General features: G+C 36.1%; 1 protein-coding gene across 2 annotated transcripts in view; it reads right to left on the bottom strand.

The window, feature by feature from the left end:
• Window positions 1–287: 287 nt before the first annotated feature.
• Window positions 288–25,949, bottom strand: part of LOC108557589 (zinc finger protein jing homolog) — a 55,824-nt gene continuing 30,162 nt past the window's right edge. The window contains exons 2-7 of one of the 2 annotated variants that reach the window (XM_017914176.1): window positions 23,378–23,510; window positions 1,933–3,313; window positions 1,689–1,868; window positions 1,459–1,603; window positions 915–1,113; window positions 288–687 (exon numbers count right to left, since the gene is read on the bottom strand). In XM_017914176.1, the coding sequence (XP_017769665.1) occupies window positions 519–687; window positions 915–1,113; window positions 1,459–1,603; window positions 1,689–1,868; window positions 1,933–3,183 (1,944 nt within the window). In that variant the 5' untranslated portion in view covers window positions 3,184–3,313; window positions 23,378–23,510 and the 3' untranslated portion in view covers window positions 288–518. The remainder of the gene's footprint in view (window positions 688–914; window positions 1,114–1,458; window positions 1,604–1,688; window positions 1,869–1,932; window positions 3,314–23,377; window positions 23,511–25,949) is intronic. The other variant, XM_017914175.1, reaches the window with a different exon arrangement.

The raw sequence follows: 25,949 nt of genomic DNA, 5'->3' as shown, positions 1-25,949 counted from the left end.
GGAATTCTCGGCAGGCCAAACCTCGATCGTTAATTATTGGCAGTGATTAGTTTAGCTGGCTGCGTTCCTTCAAAATTTCTACCTAATTATTATGTATAATATATATAATATTTATATAAAACTGTACACAAAAAGTGTTATGTTATGCACAAAAAAAATACATACACACACGTATAAAATAATATTTTAAAAAAAACACACGAAGTCTGCATAAAAATATTGAAATTAATGTATATAGAGATCAAACAAAAGATATATTATATAAAATGTGTAATAATAATTGTCATGTTATTTGCTTACATTATGAAATAAACGAAGAAGAATGAATTAATGTGTTTTTTTTTGTGTGTGAAAAAAGGGAAGGGATTAAAGATGTGTCTCGTCGTTTTTCGCTTTCATGGGGGAGGGGGTTGATTTTCCGAGAGTACATTGAACACCCTGTTGTCTTTTTTTTTCTTCAATTATTTACTTAAGTTTCTTATGAAGGCTTCGTGAACGCTTTGAACTTGGGTTATATATCACGTGTTCTTACTAGGTTTGCGTCTGTGTTTTTGCCTTGTAGTGGCCACCTTTTCCTTGGGGAATAGCACGGGCCGTAGCGAATTCTTCGCCGAGGGTTGCAGCTTAGGTATCGATACTGTTTTTTGTGCCCTATAGTCTTTTTCGCTTACCCACTCATCATCAACTCTGAAATCAAGAAAAGAATCAAATTATAACACTTTCGATTATTTAGCTTCCTTCAACAAATCAATTCTCTTTTTTTTGCGCTCGATACGATGGCAACGAATAGATAAAACATAGCTTTTAACCTTTGAAGCCCAACCCAACGTTTCCTTCGGCTCACTTCCGTGAATAGTTGAGAATTTTTATTACTTTAAGTCGATTTCTTCCATGGATTTGTTGTATATACTTACACATCAGTGGGATGCCACCTCAGGAGCATTTTAGAGATGCCGTCCTCTTCAACTCGCCTGGCCAAAATTTGACTTTGCAGTGTAATGGATTCACCGTCGACGCTGGAGAATTGGCCCATTGTCCGTTTTTCCGTCATGGACAGTAATTTGTACTGAAGACCTTCCATTATCCCGGAATCCATAAAATCAAACATGCGAGCTATAAAAAAGAGAAGTAATGTAATAAACATTTGTAATTTCTCCAGTTGAATGGAAAGTATTCCATTATGATAAATAACTCAATAAGTCCATAACGTTTACAAACTAATTGAAATATGTATATAGTGAGGATGGCGATTGCATCTACATAGATACATGTAAATGTATATAATTTCGATTAAGCCGCGGATAATGCAACGATTTTGCACAATTAAATGTTAATGTATGCAACCACACGCGCACTTTATTCAGATTAGCGCGATTATTGTGTTGCATACATTAAACCCACGGAATTGACACTGTCGTACTGATAGCGATCTGAGCGGCGAATTAATTTTCAATTTACCTGACCACGGCTGCCTCCTAAATCGTATCTTCTTGCCATTTCTTCTAAATAATTTAACGCAACTATTCTCCACAGACTTCTTTGTACTTCCGTTCTGCGAGCTATCCGTGTTGAAGTGACCATTCACGTGCCTCTCGAGCGCCAACTGAAAATACATTATATTCAAAATTAGTTATCATACTTTCAGTTTTCATTTCAAGTTGATGATTAGTATTAAAAAAGAAACTTACTTGTGAACTAAACCTTTGACCGCATCCATCTACGATGCACCTGAAAGGTTTAGAACCGGCGTGCGCCAGGACATGCCTTTCCAGCCACGATCTTGAACACGACTTCCTACCGTGTACTTTACATCCGTGCCATAGGCACACATATTGCTCTTGGTTTGCTTGAGTTATCACATGTTTTACCTGCGGAATCAGGAATGGTTAATGGTTTTTGATCCGTTAAATCACTTGTGTGTGTCACACTCACCTGTAGATGTTCTAGTAAGGCACCATTGGTATCGAATTGTGCTACGCATTGATCCCATTGACATGTAGCGGCATCTCCGTTGACGGTTATCTTGTCCTTGGGTTCGGTCCGTTCCTTAGCAGGAAACCGTATAGTTTTGGGTTGGGAGAGGATGGGGGACTTCTGGGCTTGTTCGAGGGGAGTCTTTGCCTCGTCTACTTGGACCTCGAGGAGGCTGCTGGCAGTGGACACGCCAGAATCGGCCGGACTCAGTTCTTCGGCTGTGATACACTGGCGGCTCACGTCGAGGGTGGCATTCGTTATGAGGGATGATGTCGTTATGTTAGGTTTGGAGGCAGTGAGCACCGTCGGCACGGCAGTATTGATCATATTAAAACTACTATAATTCTTCGAAGGCATATTAAGTTTTACAATGGGCACGACGGTGGTTGCATTTGTGGCAGTGGTGTTCAGCTTGACGCAATTGAAGTTCGGCAGGGATTGAATGATACATGAAGCACCTCGATTTACTAACGGTATGGTGTTCTCGTTCAAGACAAATATATTATCAGGAGGTTTGGGAGCTTTGGTTTGTATATAGGCTACGTTTGGTATTAGTGTGGTGATAATGGGGGGGAAACCTGTGACGGGGGTGATTGGGTGGGCTATGGGTTGTTTACTGGGCGCAGGGAGGATCTTGCGTGGTACGCTGCGCGTCTTCGGAAATCGCTCTATAGGTACTTTCTGAGGCACTCGAACGATTTTCTTGTTTGATTCGACTAGGTTCACATACTTGTTTGGGTTGCTTGGATTGTTCGTTTTGATTATTATGTTAGAGAGCTCCTTCTTGATCAAGCTCGTTGGTTTGTATTGCGATTTGAAGTATTCTGTGATCTTCCCTTGCTGCAGTTTCGGATTCTGGGGCTCGGATTTCTTCTGCTTAGGACTAGGCTCGGTTTGTGCGCTTTTTGAGGTGATATTGTTATTTAGGCATATCGGTGTGGTAGTGGGAATTGTTACTACTGCTGCTGCTGATGCTACTGTGCTTGCAACCAATGGAGCTGCTATCAACACAGCTGATTGCTGTTGCGGCAGCTGTTGTTGTTGTTGAATATCCACGGTTTTAGCCCGTTTGGAGAAGGTGGTTGCAATGCCGCAGCCGCTTTGGGTCATCAACGACGGCGAAGTCCTCTTCAGGTTCGATACTCCGTTAGTAGACTCCTCTGTCCAGGATGACCAAGGCGGATGATGGGCGGTCTGGGTCGGTGGCATCTTGGCGGGCTGCGAACCCGAATCCTCCGAGTGGGTAGAGGCAGTGCTGAACGGCGATCCGGGGTCTGTTATATCACTTGAAGCTGTTGAACTACCGCTGCAATCCGTGCAGCTCAATATCGCCACACCACTGTAGGCAAAGAAGAGAAACAAAAGTTCGATAAGAAATCATACACAAACTATAGATACAATACACACACATGCACATAAATAGTGATTATCTGAATTCCAGCGAATTTGCATCTTAACAAATCTAATCTTCGTTTTCCACTCTGCACGGACAGAATCCATAAATATATATATATACCCATATTGCTGTCATAAAACCCAACGGCCAGTAATAATCCCGGTGCAGATTACGACCAGCTGATTAAGTGCACCCATCGTCGTGGAATTTAATTGGTATTGAAAATCCTACCAATTTACAGGCCACAATAAAACCATAATTATCACTGAATTAAAGGTAACAGCGCGCACAAACTGCAGCAAACGGGGGTTTAAAATCGAAACGGAAAACCGTCCTCTGCCAAGAAACACGTTATACTACAACTAAATGGGCTCACTCTCTACGAGTGGAGTGAAAATTTATCTACCGCCCATCATTTTACCCCCAAAAAAGGTCCCCCGGATGGGACCCTTTTTATAACTACAATAAAATTATAAAAGCCCAGGCAAACAACACGGATCGGATCTCTCTTCCCTCCTTTTCTGAACCGACACAGACCATTCTTCCCGCTACCCCTCGTCTTCCCGTTGTTCCACCTTTCGTTTCTTTCACCAGAACTGCAATTTTTTGGTCACATCTTTTTCGGATTTAGCTACATTTTATAATACATAATAAAACCCAAGTATGAAAGTGCTATTTCTTTCTCGTGTTTTATGTTCCATTGTGAAATAGCATCTTGCACGGATAACACCGAGAGCGCAAGTGAAACTCTCAAAAGGCGTTTACCAGGAAAATGCGAAACGTAATTTATGCATTATACTTGGAAATACAGGCATGATTAATAACGCTAAAAAGTAATTACATAAATAACGATTAGGCGGGTTCGTATTACTCGAGGAATCACATAATTAGCATCTCCCGCAGTTGGAACGTTTGCGCAACATGGTATCGCAATAAGTGGTTCTATAAGTTCAATAAGTTCGCTCTCAAACGGTCTTGCACGATCTTCGCTGCATTAGATAACAAACAATGCATGCTAAAGGGCTTTTCCTTTCATTCGCGCCTTCGGCAGCAAAGGGAGATAAAGGGGGAACAGATTCCTGACTGCGACCTCGTCATTCAATTACCTAATTATCCGCGACTCCCCGCGAACGAACGAAGACCACGCCCCAGTTACGGTAATCCAGCGACTTCCGCCCACGCACTTCCGTCCGTCCATCACAATCGCAACCACAATGCATACACTCGCACACCAACAGCAACAGCAGCAACATCAATACCAACATAGGTTACACTTGTTACCATCATCACGCACACTTAAACAACACTCGCTGCTCGCACATCTGCTGTTGTGCCCGAAACCACAAATCCCAACTTCACTAAAAATCGTGATTTACATGCTAAGGCCCCCCTCGGATAAGCCTTTTAATAATCATTTAAGAAACACCACTCTTTTTTCTTTTACATGTCCACGTGCATATCAATCAATTTAATTCCTGTCCCACTTTTACACACGCCCATGGTACTTTTATTACGGGAATAAACTATTCGGGCCATCAATCTTATTTCTTCGAAACATTGGTAAAAGTGATTAAAATCTCCGAAGACCACAAAAAAAACAAACTATATCTTAATATTGTATGTCAGCTCGAGATCGAGATCGCAATGCGAGAAAACAATGTAAACTAATGTTCTTTTTTCTACAGAAATTGTTTGAAAAACTCTTGTATCAGTATTACATATCTTAATAGGCTTTTTGTTTTAACCCGCGTCTTTAGTATTCATAGAAATCAGTGGAAATAATGTATGTACAATTATGTACCAGGTTATGAATAAAAATTACTGAATTAACATACATTTTTTGCTTTGTTGTTTCTCCCTCCTGCTTCCTTTCAAATAACAATAATATTGGTGCGCATATCTAATGAGACTTTAGATTTATAATTTTTCAATGAGTGTACAAATTTTTTGATTCATTATTTTGTACTAATCATTCCGAAATAAATATAATAGAAATAATTATGTTCATATAATATATAATAATTTAAAATAACCGAAGCACTAGATTCGTTGTAAGTTTGTAGTAAATAATTGATTGATGAAATGATGTTGATTACGTTCGTGGCAAATCCTTGCTCGTCTCACTAAATATGGTTACTTACAAAAGGTGGTCTTGTGCTTATATAAACTCGATAGAACCTCTTGCGAATCTTGCTAGAGGATCCATAGGTGTTGATCCACCCATTTCTAAGAAACATAAAGAAAAAGTTTAGAATCTTTTATACACACACACATATTTATCAACGATGTTCGATTCTTACGATCCTATTTAATATTTGAAAATATTTAACTGAAAAACTAAATCATAAATATTAAATAGTACATATAAAATATATAATACTAAAAAAAAATAAAAACTTTAAAAGAAAATGATTCGAGATTATGTTACTTCTTGCATCAATTTCCATAATAATTGATTTCTAACAATTTATGCATGGTTTATTTGCGTTGCAACAACTTTCTAAAGACTGAAAAAAACTACTTTTTTTGCACATAAAAAAGCGCAAGGGGAAAAATATAATGGAAACGCGAGGGTTGGGGAGAAGCAAACCCAAATCCCAACGTATATGTTAACGTGAAAAATATATAAAATAATGGCTTTCATACAACTGAAAATAAACTAAAATAAAACTGTCGAATGAAACTATTAAATGCAATACCAATTTGTATATGAAGTTTTTGTGTGTGTGTGTCGGAAACGTTAACTTCCTCAAACTCACCATTATTATGCAACAGGATATTTACACTTCATTGGATATCTTGTACGCCATCAAAGTACAGTTTTTATACCTGCGTGCACTTTTTACTAAACCAACCTAGGTTACGTAATGCAACCGGAAACAACACCTTGGAAAAGTATATCGGCTAAATGGTACTTAGATTGTTTGATTCTATATTTTTATTAATAATTTTTAAATCTTCGTAATCAATAAATATAGGGCCGAAAGGCTTTAGACAATAGCCTTTTATATTTATATAAACATATATGTAATAAATTATATTTATTATTACATCTATAATAATTTTATCCCACTTTTTGTGTCTGTAATTATTTGTGTTGTTACAATGAATTGTTATTATAATAATATCATTAATTAACTAGAATGCATAAGAAGTTAAAGGGCAACCAACCTGCTTGTTTTTAGGTAATTTTAGTAACTTTTACTGAGATCATAAATTTTCGGATTAAGTATAAAAATAAAGTTTTTGTAAAAACTGTAAAAACAATGATCAGGATTATTGCAAAACTTTGATTAATTGGAAAGCATCCAGACTTTATTCGAAGAGCGGTTTGGTTAAAAGGAATATAGAAGTATATATTACAACGTGAGGAAGGATGGAAGTAAAAACGCGAATATAAGCATTTCATTTGAGTTGGAAATAATTGCGGAGCAGCAAGACGCGGTCATAAACTTATATGTCTGATAAAGTGCACGGCAATAAACTAAATGACAATTGTAAAGTTCTTCAATTATTCCCCAAGAGGACATTGTTGTTGTTGTTGATATTATGGTGGCGAGGATGCTTCACCAAGAGAAGGCTGGCTGCATTGTTCTGTGCAGTCCATATCTTTGTTGGTGCTTTTTTTGCTATTTAGAAAAAGAGTTTATTTAGAAGAAGTCGATGGTATATAAATATGATGTCACTAATTTGTACAGTGAATTATTAGATCGTAAGTGGCGATGATGCACGGTTTATATGTGCCTTAGGAGAATGGCTCGAACATCGATGGTCGCATGGATCGTAAAGATTTATTACGTGGAAAAGTCTTTGTCGGTGGCGACGCGATGATGGATCAATTGGGTGGACTTCTTTTGGTTGAGATTAGAAGGAAAGCGTGAAGGAAGAAAAGCTTGACGGCGTTGGCAAAATAGAGACGACGATGGGGGTTGGTTTTTGGAGCGGTGCGAAGGATTTACATTGTAGTCAAAATTGGTGAAGTTTGAAAGAGAAGGGAGGAGAGGAGAGGAGAGAAATGTATTCCGCCGTTTGTGTCCCACGTGTGGCCGTAGTCGAATTGACCTTGGCATTAGGTCCGTTGACCCAAGCGCCGCGTCTCCGTCTCGCCCGAGCGTGTTCCGCCATCGCCGTCTCGCGCGCTCACCTGTGCATTGCACGTCGTCCACCTCGTTTTTCTTTTCTCTCTTTTACTTCTTCTTTTCTTCCTTCAAATCCTCCTCCTTTCAATCCCCGCGTCCTACTCTCCTCTTCTTCCTTCTTTCTTTCTTTACCTGTTTCCATCCAAAACGATCTCTCGCATGCGAACACAACCACATCCATCCATACATCCTCCTTCTGCTCCTCCTTCACAGATATCTTCCGTCCTCGTCCTCTTCCACCCCACGGCCGGACCAGGATCTCAGAAAGGAGGAGAGAGGAAGAGACCAGCGCGACAAGAAAGATACCGCAAAATTATGTTGACATTGAACTTGCTACTCCCGTTCTTCGCGCATTGTGCAATTGCGTAACGGATATACTTATTATTATGACATCGAACTACATAATCTGTGACAATGGACAGAAAGTGATCGCTATCCAGTTTCCCACAGTGCTGCAAGCCATTGTATCATGTTCTGCACATGCACACGCAGCGGGAATATAAAAGAATATAAAAAAAAGCGAAAATTATATTTGAAAAAAATCCAATCTAATTAGGTTCAGTTTCCAATTCGAGATACCATCATTAACTATTTATTTCGATTTCAAAGTGCCATGTAATTTACTGAAATCAATTGCGGTTGTTACCAATGTTAGAGCGCTTTTCAGGTCAACCCATTTAATTTCATGTACAAACGAAGTTTCGAACAAATGCATTTGCTCTTATTGTTTCGATTAAAACATTGCTTTCGTCATATTTTTCCTTTACACATTCGTCTTAGTAAATGTCTAAGAAAGTTGGTAAAATGGCTTTCAGTCTTAAAGTATTAGGTGTTAAGTGTTTTAATGGAAATACCTGTGATTGTAAATATTATTACAAATATTTCACACATGAGTCCAATTTACGATTTTTCTTAGAAAGTGAAATTTCCGCACTTTCATTTAAGTATTTTTAATATAATATAGAAAAATACATAATTTACATAAAAATTCGGGTATATATTTAATATATAATCAACTTTCTAATAATATATTATATTTTAATAATGATTTTCTCATGAATTCGTTTAAAATGATTTTTTGCTATTTCCGTAGTCGGAAGGAATGTGTCACTAAAAGTAACCACATTTGTCATAATTGCTGTTGAAATATTAAAATGTTTATGAAACTCAGTGGGATTGAAAGGGTAGCTATTTATAGGCATTGTTCGTTGACCTTAGTGATATATTAAGAATAACCTAGACAAATCAGTTTATATCGGTGGGTGTGTGCACTGCACTGAATATCCATATGACAAATCCAGACTGAACCACCGAAAGTATAATGCTGTCACGTTTGATGTACTGCAGTTGACGTTATTGATTTCGGCCTTCCGAAATCAAACAAAACAAATGGGTATTCAATCGAAAGATCTACAATATTCGAACGTAAACAAAGCGAAGCATATTTGAAATATGTTTTATTATAATGTGTAGACATTACATAAGTTACCAGAAGATAACAAAAATATGCTAAACAAATAGCGTTAGAGAACGCTCTATAAATCTATTTTTTTTTATCAAGAACATATGTGTGATAAGCGTATTATATGTACGAATAGAAATGTTATCAACGTACATAAAATATTAGTGGTAAAGGAAACTAGATTGTTATCAGCTTAAATATATATTACATGCTTTCATAATCTGAGATAATCTATCATTATAACATTATTTAACCCGCTTCAAAATAAAGATTCAATGTGTTTATTCATCGCGTACTAATTACAATTTTTATGACAAAAATAAATCAAAAGACATAATAGAGTTACTTTTAAAGAAAATATCAATAAAAATGTGTTATAAAAGATTACTTTTTTGCTGAAAAACTTTAATCTCTGTCAACTTGGAAGCTATTACAAAAAATAAATGCTCTAAAATAATTTAATTGGTATAAAAGCTATGTGCAATAGTATTTCGGGTTTGTTTTAATTGATAATTAAATAGAAAATTAATTAATTAAGTAGAAAATGAAGATACATTTAATGAATTAAGTATTAAGAACAAAAAAGGAACGTTGATGAATGTCTATGCACTTTTTAATGAACCAGTTAAGTAGTTGCTGGAAAAGGTCCGTTTATGCGACGACCTAATGGTAATAGCTACATGACTAGTATGCACTGGTTGTTGAGTTTGCCAAGAGTGTATGTATATATATAGTCTGACCACGAAGAGGATGACAAAAACTGGTGCTCGGTCGCAAAGTGTTAGAACGTGAATCCGATGACAAGTTCAGATTAAAGTAAGAGCAGTTCGCTCGGTTAATTTTAATGAATAGGAGGATATTTCTCGGAGGCTAGGTGAGAAGTAAGAATTTCCCTTCTTCCGTGTGAGCGCAAAGGCCTGCAGTCCCGTTAGAGACATTACATTCATTACGAGTGTCATCGGCGGCGATTTGAACACCTCGACTAAGAGGAGACAGGTGTAAATGACCGGCAGGGCAGTCCATGCAACACATCCTTCCTCCCTGCTGGGGCCGAGGTCATCGCCGGAAGAATAGGTACGGGTACAGTAAAACCTTGGGGACTCTTTCAAGGTTTAGGTTTTGGACGTTAAAGGCGGCGGATTTTTAAACTTGAACCTGCGATCTGAGGCGTCCTTGCAGGGGCTCGTTCACCTCTGGTCTGGTGCAGCTCCGTGCTAAACTGTAGGTTAGTGGACCCGGCGCAGCCGAAAACGAGATCCCGTAGAGGAGGAGGCTCGTCGCAATTTCGCCTCTTTCTCCTTCGTTGCAGCGGTGGGAGTGTTGCAAATCCGCCCACGCACGCCGAGAGAGTGAACGAGAATCAACAACAACAACAACAAAAACAACTACAGCGGCATGAGAACAACGAGGAATAAAAGTAAAACGTCGAAGAAGGAGTAAAACGCAACAGAAGAACGGTGACGTTGCGATCCATTGAAAGAGCGAGCGCACGGGACGCGGCCAAAAAGTTTACTTTCATTGCGAGGAGTAAACATAATAAAGCAAAGGATCTCGGATGAGTAAATACGTAAGCAAACATTAAACACATGCCGAGCGCGGTTCATTGCATTGCCGAGCCTCGTAGACTTGATGGATAGTTGGAAAAACTGGATGGCCGTTTAGAACCATTCCGTTCTGAGCTGATCGATTGGCTCACCGTAAATCTCCTGCGGATGCTCCGGGGACCGCCTGGACACTTCCTCGAGGACCGCTTCATCCAGGCCCCCCGTGGCAATTAGCGCTCTTTTTTTGTGCAGCATTCGCACTCTTCTCGCGACGGTCATATTGCCATTTTTAAAAACCTTAAACCCTAAAAGGTGCGCGAGCCGTCGCAGACATAACATTAACCACCGGCCGATACGGTGTGCCCATTTCACGGCCGCCGCGCGCGAAACAATAATTGGTAGGTGTAAAAAGAAGAAGTGACGGTGGGCGGCGGTCGTTTTTATCGCCGTATCATTGTTACTTACACCTGTAAACCGGACACCCAAAAACGCGAAAGGGCACATACACATGCACACGGATGCGTGCACAAATTATTGGCCTTGTTTCGCCTCCCCCCAAACCCACTGATTCAACACCGACTTCAACCACTACAATCTTATTATAAAACGATGCATATCTCTTCTTCATTATATTCCAATCAAATATCCCAATTAAAATACTTAAATATCTATTATTACAATCACTTGCTAAAGTTAAGATATGAATTGTGATTAAACTTATAATATTACATTTAAAGTATACTTTCATAATTAATTATAGCGCTAAATTATTAGAACGCAATTACTAATATTTTAAATCATTTGTAACAAACAATTGCAAATAGAAAGACAAAGAATTTTCTATAATTTTATGATCAAAAATTTCGAGCACGCCGCTCAAAGTATTGATTATGTTGAAAACGGAAAGTTATCAGATTCAAAGAACATACGTACATTGTAAGGAGGAGGCGGATGATGATGATGAAATAATACAATGGGAGACCACCAGAGACGAGAAATAATAAGACCTAATTTATAGTCGTGACACAGTTTCGTAATACATTGGCAGCAATTAATTTATAAGAATGTTTCCTGTTAATTTGAATCGATATATTTACGATAACAGCAGTAAATTCTTATATAAATCTGAGTAAAAAATACTTTTCAGATATTATTTATTCTCCATGAAAATAGTACTTAGAAAAACGTTTCGCAAGAAGTGTTTGTATGTAAATAATTAATAATAAATATTTATTCCTAGCGCAACTTGCCGAAGGTCATATTTGTAACATTTGGCACCATAATATTAATATATAATTTCCATCCATTCCCAAGCCCAGATTATAATAACATTATTTTATACTCAACTGCAGACGTAAATCTAATACTATAAATAATAAATTTTATATAAATAATGTATGAATGATTATTATAAAAATATATTTATATTTATTGGTTTATAGGTGTAAAATGCTTTCCATGCAATCAACAGGTTTATTATGTAGTGCATATCGATTTTTAATGAAACAAACATCATTAAAATTATATAAAGATTTGTAATACCGTTAGAAACATTAAAGTGGAATGATATTATTTATGATATTAAATATGATGATACATTAAGAATCATTAATTTGAAAATACGTATTAATAATTTATGTACACTATTGTTTACTATCTATTTATATAATACATAAAGGACATGAAATTAGATGTAAATCTGTTAGAGAATAAGTGAATTATTAATTATGTATGTGTAAGTAAACTAAGAAATCGTAAAATTTAACTATAAATATACTGTTTATGATGAAGATAACGAAATATATAAAGATATAAAGTGTAGAAGGAAATGTTATGTTACGCGTCAAGAAAGGCTTTGAATTACATGGTAGTATTTTTAATGCTTTTCACCTGTTTCCTTATTTGTCCAGCAGACGAGTAAACAGAAAAGCATGGAAACAAATGGTAAGATGCAATTAGGAATCCTGTAAAAACCGTATGTAGATTGAAGCACGCATCGGAATACAAGGAACTAGCAGTAGCTCGGTTAGTAACCAAAAACTGTTAACACCAGCTGCAGTCTCTTCCTTGTTAACCCCCTGGCACAGGGATGGGACACATTGAAGAAGAAAAAAAAGGTGGAGAACACGCTGCGTGTAGATGGCGTGCGAGAGGGTCTTGATGTAAGAGGAAATTTGCTAATAACCGTAATTTAAATGAAATTATTTGCAGAGCCGTATGCATAATATAGTCAAAAACACGGTGGAGAGGAAGAATGGGATAGCCGGAGGCATCAAACGAACGAAGAAGTTGCGTTGGCTGCCGGTCATCACGGAATACCATCGATCGATGGGGAGGATGGATGATGGCTCATTAGCTGTGGACATTTTGTAACGGTCCGGAAAGTATATTTCTTGGTTTGAAGTATGGAAGGTTGGTTACACGATCGTGCCGCAGTCACTCACCCAAATCGCGGTGACTCTGGATGGTTTTGGTGCACCTCGCGAAGAGCGTTCATCATTAGAACGAGAGCAACGGCTCTCATCGACTAAGAAGCGCCGAAGGGGCGCAATGCGATTGTCACTATTTTTGTAATAGTACCACCAACAGAGAATATAAAAAGTCGGAGTAAGCGTGTCAAGATGTGCGTGCATTGCTAAGTGCAGAAGTCTTGCGGCGATACAATCAACAACCCCGGCGACTATTCTTAATTTAGACCAAACATTACGGATTAAAAACAACAACAGCGGCAGCAGCAACAAATGCAACATCAACCAGGAATCCGAAGAACTAGTTTCTGTATAAGAGAAGCAGAAGACGACTTTCGTAACCGTGCTTAGCGACGGGCGCACATGCCTAGGTCCATGTGGTGGCGTATAAATAAATCGTTCGCATCGCGGCTATAATAATAACATCCTCTCTTCTTGTGGTAAAGCTCAAGCAAACACCAACGACCCTATTTTCACGATGATAAAATTCAGAGAAGGAAGTTTCCTAGCGGTGATTCGGATAATATATAAGTTGCGTTTTTAGGGGTGTAATCGCGTGCGATGCTCCGTCGCTGATAATGAGACCAACCGGAAGTAATGCAGGTGAGTGTTAAATGTACACTTCCGGTCAACTCGCATACCCATTTCTCACTGCCCCTTCGCCGTTCCTTCCTCTGCACAGTTTTCCCCACAAACCTAACTTATTTATAAATTCTTTTATTATCGCCCCGAGGAATTTCACACTCCCTTAAGTATATTAAACGTGCTGCATAAACTGTAACTCAACCTAACGACGCCGTCGAGACGATTCAATTTAGTCTACATCTCATTTCTAAAACTAAATTTAATATGCCATTTAATCTATCTACCTAAATTGCACGACTTCATTTAATTGGTAGTGAAAATCCCATCAATAGCTGTGCCGAGATGAAGAAGAACCGGTTCTCTGCAGTGATCGAATGAAGAAGCAGTTCACGAAATTTTATGCCAAATCTCAACAGTACTTTCGGTCATGCAATATACGAGTTACACTCACCGAGAACAGCTCTTTAATAAAAGTCAGACGCAAAGAACAGCTGATTAAAATCTTAATAAACATATTTGCTATTTTTATAACCAAGTAACAATTCTCAATGTTTTAATCAATTGTAAACTAATTAATATCTTTGTAACCGATAACATAAAGTAGAAGCAAAGAAGAACTGAATGCAATTCTTGTAACCGATATGACAATAAAATAATTGTTTCGCATGAACAACGAACATGAGTTAATTAAATATTAATAATAGGTTGGAGAGGAAATAGACCAATACAGAATTACTGAAAGGTTTACCAAGACGTTGATAGTGTTTATTGGCATCGGTTATGAAAGTAAACTTCTTTCTCCACTTATACCGAGATTGTACAATAAATCCTTCCTTTCCTGCGCTCGAGAATCGAGGCTTTGTGGAACTCGCAATTCACAAAGCTTCAGCAAACGCAGGAAAAGAACATGCAATTGGAGAATAACATATGATTGTATACCCGATTCCGTTGCACATCTCAACAGGTCATAAAGTGCTTTTATTTGTAGGATTATAATGCATTTTAACTGAAATTGAAATGCATTACAAACTATTCCAACTTCACAGTTTAATTAATTATAAATGAATTCAAACGCATGCGGGTGGTTCCTTATCTATAAAGAATCACTTAATTTGAAAAATAAAATAAAATAAGAAAACTCATTATTTTTTTATGAACGTTTAAATTACTTCTTAACTCAATTTTATATTTAATAGATTTCCCATTTAACCAAGGCGATTCGCTGTAGTAAAGAATTTTAATACCATATACATAATACTTATGTATAAAGACTATCATGTAATATATACAATATAATTGAATCTAAATATAAAATATTTTAATTTTTTTTAATAAATTGCACGAAAAGACCATCGGTCAGTAACCCATTGGAATGAATCATGTGGTTTTAGTTTCACTGTTATGTAATTGTATAATTGCTGAAATTATAATTTAATAAAAAAAGTGCGATAAGGTAAGAAACCAAGGGATAATGTTATTTGTTTTTGTGCAACGAAATAATAACGTCTTAATTCAGGAATTATATAGAATGATTTTGAACTTCCTGCATAAAACTATAATTACTTTGGAAACAGTTATCTTGTTGTATTTATCTCTCACCAATTTACAGCAGTGGAAAAAAAAGAATGGGAATGCAGTACATCGCCTTTTTTCTTCGCGTATGTTGAGTGTCGTTCGTATGCTTCCAGACTTCAAATTATCTTATTACATAGATTATACGAATCATGAACTAACAACAAACCTTCAACAAGAGATTCTTCTGGTGGCCTTCTTTCAATTTATGTAAAATCGCACGCACGAATAAAAAAATGTTATTATAATTGACTAAAAATATAATTCAAATTATATAATCCATTATGTAATTTTTAATTGAACTTTAAATTTAATGTAATATTCATATTTCGTTTCATATTTAATAATTTTGTATATTTATTGTAAGAAAGATTGCGTTTATTTTGAGTAAAAATAAATATAAGAAAAGTTTAAATAATGGAATTTCTAAATAAATGCATACAAATAGTAATTGTATAAATATGTGTTTTACTCGATTAATCAATTAATTATTTGCATGTATAAGTTGAATGCATGCTAATGTGTCATTAGGTAAAAGCCTCGATTCTTGAAGGAAAAACGAGGAAGTTGACTGTCTGGACGAAGTTTCGCGTTTGTTTGCGTCGGACCTTGTGAATATGTATCGATTTCTCTGTCTTATCGTTTCCGTTTCCGTTGAAAAACTGTGCCCGATGTCAATGCCATGTATAAATTCGAGTTTGTTGTTTGTGGTCGTTCGAAATCCAGTGATCTGCATTATGGTCGACCTTCTGCCCAGAAACGAAAGTAAAATCCATCTTAGAAAGTGACGTGGGAGTCATTAGCTAGTCTTTAAAGGCATAATGTATTTTTTCTTATCCGTGATAAATAAATATACATATTCGAATGCGGCAGGTAAACTAACTGTAAAGGAGCTTTAATATAAATGCAAATAGAAACGCACGCACCAGATGAGGAAAAATAGAAAGAAATAGGATAAAGGAAAAAAAGAAAGAAATGGTAGGTTGCGTAAAAGTTTCTAAAAATACGGCGCGTGAATTAAAAGATTAATGGTGGAATTGTGGTAATTAAACGGATTATTATTTATATAGCTTTTATTTCTACTGCTGCTGCTGGCTGTAATTAACAGCATGTTAGCGAGATATCCAATGTCAGCCTTGTTATCTGTAAAATGCAGGTGCAACGATGAGTGTAAAAGTGTACAGGTGTATCATCATCATCGCCATTGCCACGCGTGTTTGCGATGCACTCGACTCGATCTTGTTTATTGATGGGTTTCGATTTCGTAATGGCGAAATGCGTGTATCATGAGAAATGTAGCAGTCAGTAGGAGCAGCAAGAGCAGTAGATCCGAGGGTTGGGAAAAAAAGGAGACGTGACTAGAGCGAAGTCGGCTATGGCTTGCGTACGGGGTGCAATGGCCAAGGGGAGGACGGACGGACGGATGGAGCTCGGATCCTGAGGGAACAGGCAAACGAAAAAAGAGCTTATGGGAACGTGCATTTAGGGAAAGGGGGCTTCTGGGCGTGCTGCGGTGCAGTTCTCAATTATGGTTGCAGTCTATAGGGAAACCGAACCTTCCACCCAAGCCATACCCGATCGATAGGCACCGTTTGTGTATCAGTCAGTAGGTAGAGAGGTTGGTTGGTTGGTTTGCCATGGGTCGTTGCCTCTCGCCAGGCTTCATCATCAAAGCGAAAATGTCGACTACTTGCTTCCTCCTTTTTTTTTTATCTCTCGCCACCCGACATTATCGCATCGAAACATAAAACACTAAACCAATTTTAAATTGAATTATCAATGTAACTCAATTTTCAATAATATACAATTTTCCACCTACGACGTTCTCCGTCACGCTTTGATTGCATTTCGATTAAATAAATACTTCATTACAGACTATTAACACTAATGGGCATGAGAGAAATAAAGTACGATTCTGCAGTAAGAATAAATTACACTAATCTGAATATATCGGGAGCTTATATAAGTCTGCAATTGAATCGAATCAAGCCGTGGAATTTATATAGTCGTATGCACGTCCTTTTTTCTCCTTCATTCTTATGTCCTTCTCTTCCTGTTATCAACAGATAAACACCACAAATAATTCGAACACCGTTTATAAATTAATTTCTATCATTCCAGTAGAAGATTTTCCTTATATAGATTCCGTAATAAATAGCAACAACGACATATTACAAAACTGAATTATACATGTAACAACAGCAAAACATAACTAAATAATACATTTATTAATTATTTAATACATAACTAACTAATTGAAGTATGTACGTCTATTTCAAATAATGAAATAGAAAAATTTATTTTTTGTCCGGAAAGACATACCGTCAATATTATGTTATAATAATCTGGTTCTTATGTCACACTTTTTAGTATTTAATTCTTATTGATGATTATAAGTTTATAATAAACATTAAACTGATACTAGATATTAATTATAAGTGCATTATTATAAATCAAATCATTTTTTAATATATTTAAATGGATTGTATATAAACTTAATGGAAGAATTAGAAAAAATGAATATTATTGGACAGAAAGAACTGAAGATTGATAGTCGTTAAAAATAATCAATACATCAAAGGTGGTGTGGATTTTTATTTCTTCTTAGGCACTTAATCTAAATTACGCAATTATGAAATGATTAAAGTAAAACATTGCTCGGACTTCTTGGTTTGAGAAGAGACAAAGGCGAAAAAAAACATTGAACAAATAAAAAGGAAACATCGGTCATCTCGGAGATGTTTTATGTATTGCACGCACGCATCCACACAAATAAATGGCTTCGGTTGAAGCAAAGTGCTTTTTTATTATAATACTTCAGCAAACATTTTGTTGCGTAACTTTCGCATCGGAGCATTATATTCATAGATCGTCGAAGCCTAATCCGGTTTGCGCAAATTTGCTATCACAGGTAGCCTTGATAAGCAGGCATTGCACAAATGCCAATCCGCTATCTTTACATCGGTTGTAGTTGAAATGCATGTCCCATGCATCAACGGCTTCGCAGAGTCGATTCATTTTCATCGTAGTCCGATGCAAATCCTTTCCTGCCTGCATCCATCGAACTTCCTTTTTCTATCAGAGACATAAAATCCAATATCAAATATTTAATAGTGGATGATTTACGCAGGACAAATCCGTTTCCGTCATTTCTCTGGGGCAATTAAAGAGTTGCGCGATTTAAATCACCGTGCAAGTTTTAGTGTCATTGTAAATGCCTGCCTTAATGTGACTTTCATTGCTGAAAGGCATCTTCTTTAAGGTCATCTAATGAAATGCAATCATTTTAGATGGTAACGAGTTTGCATCCTGTTGCAAACGATCTCGATTCCCTCTCGACTCCTCTATTCTCGTCTGTTTGTTTGTTTGTTTTCTGTCATCGTTGCGCAATCAAAATTGTTTCGATGGCTAATAGAAAGTGGCTGCATTAAGCGCCGGATTCAACAAGTTTATGTCGCTCGATAATTTAGAGCTTTTAAATGAAACATCATATTTGCGAAACGTTTAACTATTGATTGGATAATCAATCAAACGTAATTTAGATTTAATTCAAGAGCATTTAAAATGGGCGTAATTTAACCGTCCAAAACTAATTCCAATTGTATATAAATGGTTTTAAAACTTCAACAATTGCAATTCGGATGTAAATGAATCATTCAATAAACATGCACTGTATAATTATTCTATTTTCTAGACAAAACCGCTATTTGAGAATTAAGAACATTCACTTAAAAACATATACAAGTACTTTTAATGCGTGTACTACTTGAAACATTCTATTAATAATTACAACAGAATTGAATGTTTTAAATAAAAATACTGACTGACTTGTGATTAAGAGAAATATTTAAATATTCAATTTGTTTGTTCAAAATTATAATATTTAACTCAAAAAATGTCAAAAAACTTTAAAAAAAATGTATAAACGAATCTATTCGACAATGGCCATCTGTCATGCAATATAATCCATCTTAAATCGGTTAACGAGAAGCAAATTGAATTTTATGTGCGGAATTACTTGAACAACTGGCTTTGGAAATAAACAGGAACGATCTGAATGTGTTCCATAAAAACGAACGACGGAGGGTGATTTTCATGGGGTGCAGAGCGTTTTCGCATGAAGAAGTGCACGCCGCACGCACGTAAATTGGATGTGGATCCGATGCATTACTGATACACGCACAATCTGTCACACCCCAAAACAAGAATCTTCCATCTATGTTGCACCGCTCAGCAAATTATAACGCAAAATCCACCCAAACCCCTCTGAAACATACATACACATATCGCCAGTCGTCCCTTGATCCCCCTCCAGCGTTTCGCTAATCACAACAGTTTTATCATGTGTAAATTAATTATTCAAAAAATGGGAATTTTAAATGCCACAGGCTATTCCGAGTCCAATGCACGAGGATCGATACCATCAACAAGTTTTTTTTTTGTTGCGGAACAGTGTTTCACTCGAACCAACAATTTGCATTTTCCACATTTGTTTTTAAAATTAGTTGAATTATAAAACTCCGATAACTTTATTATTGTTTTTATTGCAGAAATAATTTCATTTCAATTCAATGTTTTTATTTATTTCAATTATTTACTCTATAATACATAAATTGTTACCGTAATAAAGTAAATCTATTCTTAACAATTAATGTAAATAAACAAATAAATAAAAATAAGTATCATGTGCTTAGGTTTGACATCCATAAGAACATACAGTTTACAAAGAATTACAAGTAGTAATTACGAAATTAAACAAGTATATTAAAACAACAATCATATAACTTACTAAATGATTGAAGTTATCAAAGAATAATAGCAATATTACGCTTTTAAAACAAATTAATTTATTGTTAATTATCTAAATTAAAAACGATAAAATATTTAAAAAACAGATTGACTATTAACAAGTTTGTTTGTTCGATGGACAATTTAATTTGGAAATGAATTAAACAATTAGCAATAATTAACTGTCAATAATAATTAAATGGTTATTTATTTCAGATTTTATGAACGAGGCGGTAAATAAACAATTAGCTTTCGCGATAGCAGTGATGCTTCAATATTACATAATGGGATTCATTCAATTGCGTAAATACTTTAAAAGCCATTCGGTGGAAGTGTTTTTTTTTTCAAATATATATGTATGTGTGCATAGATATAAATTCGTTTTTGCAAGCTGTTAATTACTGCGGCCATCATGAATTTCATCCTCTTAAAACACATAAAAATCCTCTTAGCGTTGGTCAACTCCAACGGGAATTCTAGTTTTATGCATTTCATGTAGGTGTAATTGTTTTCACGGCGACAGCTTTATTCAGCAGATTCATAATATTGTTTTTCATTAATCACATTTCATATTTTATTATTTCTATGTTAGCTATTACAGACAATTTAATATATGGAAATGTAAATTTAATTAATCTAAAAACTATCTGAGGAAAGATTATTGTTGTTTAAAAACTGTAACTATCTGTATTGTAAATATATTTTTTTATAAAAAAAATCTCTTACAAGATTTATATAACACATTTATATTCTCCCAAGTTATCTATTATATTCTTTTAAAAAAACAGCATTATAATGATTAAAATACTTTGGTTTCGTAATCCAATCCGACGCGTTTTGGATGCGGCTCGGATTACTGACAGGACTGAAAATATTATCAAATTTCAAGTGCAAGGAAACGACGGTTCGTGGAAAGTGTGTAGTGATGAGTGCTGAGGGAGCCGAAGAACATGAAATAGTAATTAAGAACGGATGATAAAAAAAAATGTAGTGAATATTAAAATTTGAATACACATTAATTATGGCACATCATGCGCGAGCATTAAATTATCGTGTTAATTAAATAGTAGCGGTTGCAGTTTATAGAATTGTATGAAAATGTGTAAATTTTGATCTGTTTCTTTCGTTGGATTTTGTGTTTCGTCTTTTAGTTGTAGGCCGAACATCCAGCTGTCTGTGGGGGATGGAAAGAGTGCCAGACGCTAATGCATTTCTTTTATGTTTGCTGGGATTCATTTACAAGAGAAATGAATAGGCGGAGGAGAGATTGGGTCGTAAAGAGCAGCGAGGGGAAGAAGAGAAGCGACGGGCAACAGAAGCGACGATCTGTTTAGTCATTGGGGGAACGCGGGGGGAGTAATAAAAAATGAGAATATATTAATAGACCAGCAGTTGAATGAAAAGGGGGATCGTCTCAATTCAGAATTAGTACTTAATATTTTGAGGATAGTGTGTCTGTTTGAGTGCGAGTGTATGTGCTGTGTGAATCGGCCTTTACGCCCTCGATATCGATCGCGGAGGGTGTTTGTTGCCCTCCTAATCCTGCTCAGCAAATACTCGGGAGGCCCTTCTGTACAGACCACGGACAAACACGAACGTACGCCGCCGAAATAGACTTCCCATAATCCAAGACATATTAGTGGAAAGACTCGCTGGTGGAAACTGAAAGAAACGTAGCGATTTTCCGACAGCGAAATTATTCACAAAGTCACGGTCGATGGTTCATCTTCCATGTTCCGGAAGTAATGGGACACGTTTCGCACATGGAGATAGGTTGATGAATGCATGTAGTTGATGCAGCCACCGTTACATAGGATCGCAAACTGTTGATACTCTAATATAGTTCCACATCACTTCCCTTTAAATTAACCTAATAACTGCTGTCGAAAGCTGCTCGACCGCTGATCTGCTTTCCCCCCTTACCCATGCAACAACATCATCTCACTGCGCCAATTACTCTTTAATTATTCAGAATTACACCAGATCTGTGATGAGCGTATACATAACATACATACACCCGCACAATACGCAACTCGTCACTTCCGTCCACGACATTTCCATGCAGCAATGCATCATCAAAGACAGCTAAAAAAGGAACGAATGCCTTTTTCGAATGCCACAACTTCGAATTAATTCATTTCCACAATTAAAGCCCGCTCCGCGAAAGGGGCCTTTTGTCCCACTATTCGCATCAACAATTAAACTCTCGATTTAAATAGAAACCCACTTCATGCAGGATACACTAGTGGTAATTAGTATTTATAGACTGCACTTCTGCTCTTCCACCGCACGACGTACATTTCATACCGCATTATGTTTTTATTTGTCAATGAGGGTTTGTCTTTCCTAATAGCAAATTACTTATTAAAGCGTCTCCTCGTAATTAATGATGCACATTTAACAACGTATAAAATACGTATCAATCAAAGACACAATAGATATTAATTAATCGTATCATAATGATTCCTAAGAGTACCAATCAATACTTTCGTCTTGAGAAACATTAACGCGCGTAGGAATTATTTATTATGTTACTATAGGGTCACCTTCATGATTATGTAATAAGAATCATATTACAGACTTCAAAAGATTTAATTACTCAAAATTGTGGTTTTAACAATTAGGAAAGATGACTAATGATTCAATTATAAAATGTTATCATTAATTAATTAAAAATGAATATTCTAAGAGACAATGAACTTAGTTCAATATTCAATTGTAGACAAAATTTAAAGCAATATTAATTACATATGTAATTGGCATAACTAGTTAAAGTCATAACTATTGTCGAGTACTAAAATAGAGGACAGTCATAGCAGCAAATGAATTGTTTAAGTAAATTTGTTACATAATTGAGCGCATGGATGGCATGGTATATTCATCTGCCGCTTATTGCAAAAAACAACCTACACTCGAGCGATATGTGTAAAGGTTACAAGGTTGCATTTTGCAAGATGTGTAGTAAAAGAAATGTAACAAGAAATTAAAATAATCAATAGAAAAGGTAAACAGTTTATTACTTTGTGTGTGGGCACGAGAGTATCAATCAAACTTAATGATATTGTATTGTGTAATTTACAACCTTGGATGAAATCAGCAACTAGCGGTCTATATGAAATAATTAGTTTTAACTTTTAAATATCTCCGATCTAAGGACAAATGAACAGAAAGAGATTTACTAGTTTATGTATGAACTTTTTCATAATTATACAAGAATTTAATTTAGAATTTAGAAAAATCTCTGATCTTCTACAATATTAGAGTACATCGAACAATCACACTTAATGATACCAAATTTAGAAATAATCAAATTTTCTTGCATACAAAATAGATTAATTTAGATAATAGGCTTAAATATTGGTAATAACAATACAGTCATAATATAGTTTAAAAAGAAACTACAAAAAAAACTGAAGCTGTTCAAGTTAAAAAAAAGAACAACCTCTTACCTTGAAGAGAAAACCTTCAACTATTTGTATATTTTCTTCTTGCTGCACTGGACTATGTGCGTAAACACGAGAGACCAATCCATAAAAGTGAATCTGAGATCCAGTCCCCAACATCTCATCTGAGAGGAGTCACCTAAAGCAAAATATTTGTAAAAGATTCTCTATTTGATATGTATCAATAGAGTAAATAATATTGTACCAAAATGTTGTATAAAAATAGTAATTTATCATATTCAGTTACAAACAAAAAAGATTGTTGAAAGAAATTGCTGAGGTAATTTGTAATTACGATTTATTAAATTACAAAGACAGTATCAGTTTTCAGAATCAGCTCATTTTCTGTGGATATACCATTTGAGCCGCTCGAGTGTTTATATGCATATAATTTAAGATGCGTTCTTGTTCAATGAAGAAATTAGCTTAACGAGATAAAGATTGTATTTCATCTTTTGGATCCATTAACTAACTAAAAACCAGATTGCGTTATCTTGTTGGTTTCGACGCGTCGTGCAATGGATAATTTACAATTTGATCGTTTCTAAATGTTAATTTAATCGCTGCGAATCACGTCAATGTTTATACAGTGGTGAATCATATTTTTCCTACCGTTTTCTCCAAGTGCAATGGGACTACAAATAACAACAAAAAAAAAGGCAGAAAGGAAATCAACTCGAGATCTGAATATCACAGGTATGAAAATTGCAGCGACAAAAAAAAAATATGAAGGCATGCAGCATTCGGATTAGAAATCGAACGTAAATCAAATTGCGAATTATTATTTTATAATGTCAACAATAATAATAATAGTATTACACATTTATTGAGGCCAGCGTGGTTTGAGCAAATCGTTTTTAAAAACAAATAAGGGGACCATTAATAAATGTTTAACATTTGCTTTGAACTGCGTTTTGTAGGTGGCGGTGGGGCAATTGCGAAAATGAAAATGTTGAAAATTTCAGCGAAATAAGTAATTAATCGAAGGATGTGAAAATAAATGCAGCAATGCGAAAAATGAAGTTTCACAATGAAATGATAAAGGAAAGGAGGCTTGTTTACAATCTATTCCCAAGGATTCCGTTGCAAGCTGCACGTAAATTAATTTACTGGACGATCAATGGAAAACCGACGTGCATATTGCCAAACCAAACTCTTGTACGACGCGAGAATTCCTTGCCAGTTTTCATTATAGTAGACCGTTTAAATTAGTTTTGCGCAATTTAATAAAATAACGCATTTGCATAATTGACGAGACGCGCGAGAGCGAAAACAACTTTGTACAATCCTTAATTCGCAAACACCATATAACTGATTTGCAATATGCACCAGTGGAAACATGATGGTAATGGGTCCATTAAGTTACACATGTAATAGATTAGAGGAGGGTTGATCAATTTAGACCGGTACCTAGATTGAACTTGATCTATTGTAGCACAACATGGAAACCAACTTTGGTTGTCTAGAAGTAAAGTTGACTAAATATTTTGGGAAAAGGCGGAAAGACAGCGGTCAATAGCACTGTCTATAATATATACAATAAATTTTGTTTATTGTTATTATTTTGAAAAATAAGTTACATCGACTGCTCATAACTTAATTCCATTATAGACTATTGAAGGTTTTAATGTTAACTCAGTAAAAAATTCGTAATTTCTTTAGGTGGATCAAAATTGGCAATCCATCCCTAATATGATTATTTGGAGGGAAAAGAAGTGATGCATGTATCCGTTAAATGTGTCAATTAATGTCTAATGTATTCCTGAATGGAACGTATTTACGGTGAAATCCGTTGACACCGACTGCTCATAACTTAATTCCATTATAGACTATTGAAGGTTTTCCAGAGAACCCGAGGAGTATTTACGTATTCTTACAAAATCAAATTCTCACGATCGAATGCACTTGTACGCGATTTACTTTCGTCTTCTTCTTGTTTTCTGTTTACGCTTCTTCGTCGTCCTTTTCGTTTGCCGGAATCCGACTTTTAAAAAGGGTATCCGGAATTTTTATCGAACGAGTCCTTGGACGATGCGACGAAGAGGAGGCGTACGGAAAAGAAAGAAATGTAGTAGCGTAGTAAAAGTGTGTGAACTTGTGCTTTTTCTGGTGGTCAGGGTGACTGAACTGTGCCACAGCCGCACGGAGTGGAGTAATCCGCGCGAGCGCAAACCCAAGGCGCATGGAAATGTATTCCAGAAATAAAATTCCACCGGTAAATTCGGCATAAATATTTGCGGCAGCGCGTTATGCAAGTTAAGTAAACGGACCGGGGCGAAGAAGAGATGGAGGTTGATGTTGGAGGAGGCTATGAACTAGTGGCGCGGTATGCGAGGAAGAGGAAGACGGGGCGAGAGGATTACACGGCGTGTCGATAACGACTGCAAGGAACTTGGAGAGCATCCAAAAACTTTTCCCAGACATCGCGCACACATACATACACTCGTTCATCTGCACGTCGAGCATACGTATATATTCTTGGATAGTTTGTAATTCACTTTGACCCAATTCATGCACAATTGAAGAATTCCGATCGCTTATCGATCTATCGTGCTTTTGTCGACCAAACGGCGCAACA

This window comes from Nicrophorus vespilloides, unplaced genomic scaffold (genome assembly GCF_001412225.1).
Source record: "Nicrophorus vespilloides isolate i.1.1-1 unplaced genomic scaffold, Nicve_v1.0, whole genome shotgun sequence".
Lineage (NCBI taxonomy): Eukaryota > Metazoa > Arthropoda > Insecta > Coleoptera > Silphidae > Nicrophorus > Nicrophorus vespilloides.
Note: the sequence above shows the minus strand (reverse complement) of the source record. Positions and strands in the feature narration are given on the sequence as shown.